This window comes from Lactuca sativa, chromosome 4, assembly GCF_002870075.4.
Source record: "Lactuca sativa cultivar Salinas chromosome 4, Lsat_Salinas_v11, whole genome shotgun sequence".
In the NCBI taxonomy this organism is placed as follows: domain Eukaryota; kingdom Viridiplantae; phylum Streptophyta; class Magnoliopsida; order Asterales; family Asteraceae; genus Lactuca; species Lactuca sativa.
In genome coordinates this window covers 5974785-5982711 of record NC_056626.2, presented here as the reverse complement: position 1 = coordinate 5982711, position 7927 = coordinate 5974785, and the positions used below count along the sequence as shown (strand labels likewise).

The 7927-nt window shown below is 34.1% G+C and overlaps 1 protein-coding gene across 1 annotated transcript; it reads right to left on the bottom strand.

Annotated features, from left to right (window-relative positions):
* Positions 1 to 2245: 2245 nt before the first annotated feature.
* LOC111893456 (oxysterol-binding protein-related protein 1D) lies at positions 2246 to 6437 on the bottom strand. Its single transcript, XM_023889514.3, has 8 exons — positions 5447 to 6437; positions 4490 to 4846; positions 4330 to 4414; positions 3755 to 4239; positions 3485 to 3640; positions 3096 to 3404; positions 2681 to 3025; positions 2246 to 2573 (listed from the first exon to the last, which is right to left on the bottom strand). The coding sequence occupies exons 1-8, from the start codon at positions 5975 to 5977 to the stop codon at positions 2388 to 2390; spliced, it is 2454 nt and encodes an 817-aa protein (XP_023745282.1). The 5' UTR covers positions 5978 to 6437; the 3' UTR covers positions 2246 to 2387.
* Between the last annotated feature and the right edge of the window lie 1490 nt (positions 6438 to 7927).

Genomic DNA, 7927 nt, shown 5'->3' with positions numbered 1-7927 from the left:
CTGTGACGATTTTTTGTTCATTAATGTCCAAAATTTGCCAAGTTTTTTTTCGTTTTTGCCTTTGCTATCTATAATAGTAGGTGTCCATGGACAAAAACGACAAAATTTAACAAACTTAAGGACTTTCATGTCAAATTTGGAAAACATAATTAGGATAAAAACATATAAGATTTGTAAACTTAAGGGTTTTTTTGCAAATTTAAACAATATACTTAGGGTAAAAACATAAAAGATTTGTAGAAAGGACAAAAACGAAAAAAAACTTGGCAAATTTTGGACATTAATGAACAAAAAATCGTCATAGAGACAAAACCAACAAAATCTGACAAATTTAAGGACTTTTATGTCAAAAGCCCTTAGATATACTCCCCCGTCCTAAATTGATAGTCCACTTTTGATTTTGAAGCCTTTTTTCTTTAACTTTGACCTTAAATATTTTTATTTGTGTTATATATTAGTTAATAAAACTTATAACAATTAAAATACAATTCATTCATATATTTTGCATCAAGTATTATCTATTAAAATCAAAAATATTTAAAATCAAAATTGAAGAAAAAAGAGTTCAAAAGTCAAAAATGCACTATCAGTTTGAGACGGAGGTAGTATCAGACATTCTACAAATAGAATCAAGAAATTAATATATATATATATATATATATATATATATATATATATATATATATATATATATATATATATATATATATATATATATATATATATATATATATATATATTTGTGTGGTGATTGTCCAACAAAGTGGAACTCAACTTGCAACATACTTAAAATAGTCGTGGAGTTAAGAAGTGTTTTTTAGTACTCAAGCATAATTTTTATATAGAGTGTCTAAATGATAAAATAGGATGTCTTTTTAGCCAAACTCTTTTGAGAATTGAAAGCTAATGGTCAATTTTCTTGAAAAATCAGAGACAAAACGGAGCTTATATCAGTAAGTTTAAAATCGTTAGCACATCTTTTTTAGAGAAATTTTTAGATGTAGACCAACATCTACCGGTGTAGGAAGCTAAACCGGCTTTTTGCTACATGGGTAATTGCTTGCACCTAAAATACGACAAATACCGACGGGAATTTGACAAGCTTAATGACTATTATATATTGATTTGAAGGTTGCGGCTGTTGTTCGTGATCTTGAAAATAAAATAGAAACATTATTTATGATGTATAAAGAGGTTTTACGGTTGCATTCTTCATCTCAAGAAGCTTGTTGTGAAGATATTGTTTGTTGTGATGACGGTTTTGATTTTTTATACGAGTTTCTAAATGTTGCGGAAAACAACTCGATTAGAATGAAAACGAAGTTAATGAGATACTTAAATGAGCATAAAGCTCCCTACGATTTCGACTTCAACATTCTTAAGTTGTGGGGAAAAAATGTCTTGCAATTCCCACCTCTTTTTTTTTTAATTGGTCATCTTGGATTAATTCCATTTAATTTCGTAATGATAAATCAAGTCAAAACATAAATCGTTTGAGGGACATCACCATCTTGTATAGTATCCATCCTATCATTTTCATTCCTTTAATCCCTAGCATTTTCTTTCTTCCACATCAGCTTCAAATTAAATTTTTCTATTTTTTTCAACCCCTCTCTAAGCCATCTTTCAAGCATGGAAATGTTGATCATGCTCATCCCTCCGACCCATATAGGCATATACCTTTTTTAGAAAATTAATTAATCAAAATTTATTAAATTAATAAAAAAAATTAAATTTATTAACTTTTATTAAATGTTGATCGGACCGAATTGACACAACCGCAACCAGATCATACATTATATCGGGACAATACCTTTCCTCACATTGTTTACACATTTTCCAAAACCGGTACCCGAGTATATGTTGTTGTATTCCTTAATATCATTGGTGAGTTTGTTTCTGTGAATATATATATATATATATATATATATATATATATATATATATATATATATATATATATATATATATATATATATATATATATATATATATATATATATACTTTCTTTTATAATCTTTACGACATGTTTGATTAAATTAATTATTGTTATTTTTAAAAAAAAGTAACGGAAATGTTTAATTATAATTCTGTTTTGAGATTTTAGGATAATATATACACTATATTTTTAATAGTGGAAGATTTCAAATTTGAATAACAATAAAAATACTTAGGAAATAACTTAAAACTTTGTCCTGAGTGAAATAATGCAATGCAAACAATAATACTACTAAGAAGTAAGAATGATATGATAAACTGAGATGCTATTTCCCTTTTTTATTATTTCTTTTTAGGAAATGATATATACTCACTCAAACAGAGTTGTTTTTAGGAAGGAATTACATGAAAAATAACATCACCTTTTATCAATCATATCATCCATCCATCATTGTTGTTGTTCCGGAAAAAGCGGAGGCAAGTCGGTGGTTATGGTTTGACCAAATATATCCGGAATTCCATTCCAATCTTTCTTGTCTCTCGTCTCCCAGTATCCACCCACGTAATGGAAACAACCATCTTCATCCTTTGAAAACCACCGAGGCCTCCATCCCCTTTCTTGCACTTTTCTTGCCTATTATTGTATTATAATATAATATTCACACATAAACATTACTATTATTATTATTATTACTACTTTTTAATGATAATGATGTTAATAAACCAAAGTGGGTTGCTTACCTGTCTTTGTAACTGCTCGAGTCTAAGCTTCTCAGCATTTGCCAGCTCATACTCTCCGTTCTCCAGGTGTCGCTGATCTGGCCTAAGCCTGGAGTCGGTAGGAGGCAGCCTCTCTCTCAACCCAGGTGTCACCTCGTTTAAAGATATGGCAAAGGGTGTCAGATTATATCTCGTCTTTGTAGCAGACTTATCTCTTTCCCACAACAACACGGCTTCACTCATCGGATCATATCCTTTGGGTTTCGTAGTCGGGTCCCCCAACACATAATACATCGCCTCATCCCACTTCCCCATCAACATCGCCACCTTTTCCCCACTTCTATTATCATGCACAAATCCATGAACCTGAAATTTTCAATTATTTGTTATAATATATATATAATGAAAGTAGGTTTAGGTTGCTATTTCTTTTTACTTGGTGTGGGTTTCGGTCGATGATGGACTGTTCCTTGAATTTGAGTTTACAGGAGTAATTTCCGCTGCCCTTGATACGCATTGTGCCATAGTGATCACAGTATATTTTACCAAGGATGATATTGTAAATAGAGGTGGTGACTTTTGACCACTGAAAGGTTTCACCATCTTCGAATTGTAAAGTCAGGACACCTACTGGATCCAGCTGAATAGATCTCCCCCAAAATTTACCCTTGAGATTGGAATCTGCCCAGAATTTCCACCCTCTGCCCTCGCAGTGACACGCAACTATCATCGGGTGGTGACTCACCTAAAAACAGGGACAAAATCATATTTATTAAACTAAAAAAAGGCTCTTTTTTCTCAAAATCACAAACTATTTGTTTTTACCTTTTCAGAAAAGAAACGTAGGCCCTTATCAGGATAATCAGCTTCATAAGTCTCTCCCAAAAGAGGGTTGAAGGGTTTACATTGTCGACCTTCTGTTGATGCATAACCAGAAACAGCAAAAGCTGCAATGCTTAATATTCTCATCAGATCATTCCCCTGACGAATGAACAAATAAGTTTTTTGTGTGTGTGTGTTAGTTGGATTTCAATAAATATGGAAAAAAAAAAAAACTCAAATAATGAAATAAACTTTGTTTAAAAGTTACCTGACCTGCTTTCCCCATTCCAAGGCACGGTCAACCAAACAAGAATACTCCAAATCCTCAAAGCATTTCTGTAATGAAGAGAGGGGTTCGTTGAAGTAAACAGGGAGACAAACACCGGAAAGATCCTTTCCGATGTTGTCTTTAATTATGGACCATAAGCCAACAGGTTTCTCTTTTTCTTTTGGTTCTGGTAGGCTTTCTCTTCTTTTGATGTGAGGGTATTGGATAAGACTGATTTCGGTTCCAGCCTCACGTAGTAATAAACGATTAGATGGGAATGTGTCTCTGTCTCTTTCATTTGAAATACAATGATTATTATTATTGTCTCTGCTTCGATAAGATGCGCATCTTAAAACATCAGAGGACATGAATTCGTTTGTGTCAAAGAAAGTTCCATTTTCTTCATCTGATTCCACGTTTACTCCATATTGGCTTTCGTTGTCGGCATCGGAATCACTTCCACTTCCCTCAGACATGATGGAATAGAAATCTGTTTCATTGCAGTAATTATAAGTTAAATGAACATAACTTTGTGATTCCATTCCATCATACCAAACAAACCCTTACAAGATTGGCTTACCACTGAATCTTCTATCTTGCCCACAAGAAGAGTCCCGCTCTTTTGTTTCATCAACCACAGTTGTTTCCAACTCAATTTTCTCAGTCTGCAAATCACACATTTATCCAATCAATGCAAGATTTCAACAAGCATTTTTATGAAAGAGAATAAAAAAAGGTACCTCTAATTGCCTCAAAGTGTCCAGGAGAACAATATGTTTAAGTTGAAGAGCCTTCATTTGGTTTTGGAGGGCAGAGAGCTCACCAAGCATGATTGATTCACAGTCTTTTATTACTTCCTCTGCTATGCCTTCCTGGGATAATCGTGATCTTAGCTTTTCTGTTGAAATAACCATGTCTTCAGAAGGAGCAAGATCCCCTGGAGATAATAATCTAGGGAATTTATCTTTAGCAGCTACAAGGGACTCAATCCATGCACCTCTGTCCTCTCTAGATATGCATCGTAAATGAAGAGTTTTTGTTCCAGAAAATATAGATAGTCTTTTGTCATCTGACTTGCTTGCCCTTACAGAAGAGACCTGTATGTTAAAACTTTAAGTAACACTACAAATTAAGCAAATGCTATCATTTCAACTTCAAGTAGCACTAAAAAATGAGCAGATTAGCTTCATCAGGACTGGTCAACAAGCAGGAGTTGTCATCTTCAATATTGGCCATTTCAAGTACACAACAATAATTGTTGCAGAGGTCAGAACCACTAACTAAATGCCATTTCCCTTTTGGTTAAAAGCTAAAAGGAATCTAAAGGCGTACCATAAATGTCCAAATAACAAAATTCATAAAATGCCACCTAACCATGTTGCCTATGTTCCTGTGGTAGCAATGACATAGCAAAATTCATTAAAACAAGCAATGTTTACATTACCCATCCTACTTCTCCATTCTTTGCAAACCAACAATTGTACTTGCTAAGATGCAGAAAGAACACTAAAATATTTCCAGCATTTGGAACAATTTTGAGATGATTTTAGTTAGTGTGTGGATGGATAGATGTTGGATCGTTATGCAGTGAACGCTATCTTGCTACATTATAGATTAAACTGTTTTTCGCTAGTACTAAGATATGGAAGTAAAAGATCTATATGCAATAGCAAATGGTTTGAGATAAAAGTCCAAACCTTCAGATGTATTTCCCCATATGGTTTCCACTGTTTTGCACAAAACCGATTGTGATTGCTGCCGTTACTGCATTTCCTCATATACCTAATTGACTCCTCTCCAATGACCTTAATCACTTTCTCCCTCCCCGGGCTGAGCAAGATCTTATCTGGTCCATGAGTCTTGTAGTAAGACAACACCCCATCCTCCAACGTAAACCATCTCGATCTCCATCCCTTTCCATAGTTCACCCATTTATACAAGATCCCAGCCACAGCACCACCTCCATTCCCACAAAAAACCATCGATTTCGAGACAGAAGAATCTTTTTCCCTCACTTCAATCTCACTATCCTCCACTTCATGAATCACATTGTCCGATTCAGTGCCAACAGACGAAACCTGCGCCGAAAAACTCGCCGGCCTCACGCTCCTCACGGAACTCTCAAACCCTAACTGACACTCAGACTGCGATCTCACCACCACAGACGACGGAGAATTCGTCCGATCCTTCTCAATCGAGACCGGAGCAATACAGCACAACGGATTCATCTTTTCCCCAACCAAATTTCCGAAAAATCAAAGAAATCCAAGGAAATTAACACCGACAGACAGAAGATCTCTAAACGATACCTGTTCGGAGCAAGAAGAGCAATGAGGAAGAACACCGATCGGAGCAACTAAAGATTTTGCGATGTCGGAATGACATAGAGTACGGGTGGTACAGTAAAATGTAGATCAGAGAGAAGGCAATAGATAATAGGTATATAGGTAGCAAGCAAGCAGTACAGCGCAATTAAGCTTGCAGACAACGACGATAAAGATGTATGAGTGGAGAGAAGCGATCCATTAATTTCACTGCATCAGTCGTTGGTTGCAAGTAAAACTAGTGTGTGTTTTTGGGTGTTTGTGCTTGCTGTGAGAGAAAGTGTTTGTGTCAGAGGAAGAGAGAAGAAGAGAGGAGAGGAGGGGGCGTAGGTTAAGCAAGAGGCGCATTAAAGGGTATATAGGTCCATCCATATAAATGCATGGTTTGTAATTCAGTTAGAGGCGTCATGATTGTGCACACATCTAACCTGCGCATGTCCATTGGGTATTTGTATTTGAAGGACACTTCCGGTGTTTTATTTTACTTAGATTTTCAAATATTTTATTGCATAAAGTTATATTAAATTATTAAAATCAGATCAATCAATTGTAATAAAATAGTTTGCAATAATATATTTGGATCAAATCATAAGATGCCTAAAATGACTAATGTATTTAACAAAATATCATCGTCTAGAATTTTTACCAAAAAAAAAAAACATAACAAAACAACGTAGTGTGTAACTTAAGGGTCAATTGCGAATCGGGAAACATTAAAAGAATGTTTACGGAAATTTGAAAGAAAAACATTTTAGTTAGGTCTCATTTCATAGTTTCTGTCTGGGAAAATAATGTTTGGTAAAGTGCTCTTTGGGAAAGTTTTCTAATTGGGAAAAAAACCATGTTGTTTGATTGTACATCTGATTAACTATGTTGAATGATGAAAAAAAGTAATAATTCAATAAAAAAAATAAATTTAAAAAAAATCCAAAAAAGAAAGAAAGAGACGGGGTTTGGTGCATAATTGTCTTTCCAGTTCGTTCAGCCAGAAATATATGATTTTGGGGCTTTCTGGAAAAGACATATCTTACCAGAAAATACCTTTTTTTGTGCAAATCAAACAGTCTTTCCGATCCATTCAGCCAAAAAGATCTGTTTGGACCTGGAAAGATGCGTATCAAACGGGACCTTAGTAGACTTTTTATGATCTGAAAATTGTTTATGTTTTCCGTTTATAAATTATACTTGTCATGGATTTTGCATTTATGCTTTTACCCTATTTTCTTCCACAACCGGTGGACATTTGCTTTAGGCATAAGAACGATTCTATAATCAGATCGGAACTGAAAGAACCGAGAAACAGAGCATTAGGGACTAAACCGATTTTGGTGTCAATTTTCGGTTTCAAAGTCGTTTTTCATCCCCGTTAAGTCATTTTCCAACCCGTTAAGTTGTTTTACAATCCTATTAAGTCATTTTCCAGCTCCTCCGGAGGGTCAGTTATAATCAAGAATATGGCCTCAAATGTTTGCAAAACATTTTATAAAGACAAAACTGCAAATTTAGTCTTTGTGGTTTACAAAAAACTTTGGATAAAAGTCCAAAAAGTTTTCGAGTTGCATGGAATGTCCAAAATCAAAACTTTTCCATGAATTTGGCCCAAATAAATATGAAAATACTATTTTGCCCTTATTATTTATTTTTTACATTTTCTTTGTTTATTTTGATTGTTTTAATATAAAAGAAAAAAAAAAGAGAAACGAACATGACCAGTTGACCACACAACACCCACCATACATCTCTCTCTCTCTCTCTCTATATATATATATATATATATATATATATATATATATATATATATGAGTTAGGTTCATATATAAACCTTATATATTGTGTGAACGTATGACAGATTCT

Coding starts and splice junctions, on each gene's coding strand:
- LOC111893456 (XM_023889514.3), bottom strand. CDS start 5,977: ATGAATCCGTTGTGCTGTATTGCTCCGGTCTCGATTGAGAAGGATCGG. Junction 4,415..4,489: donor ACACTTTGAGGCAATTAGAG/GTACCTTTTTTT, acceptor TGTGATTTGCAG/ACTGAGAAAATTGAGTTGGA. Junction 3,026..3,095: donor TCGACCGAAACCCACACCAA/GTAAAAAGAAAT, acceptor TGAAAATTTCAG/GTTCATGGATTTGTGCATGA.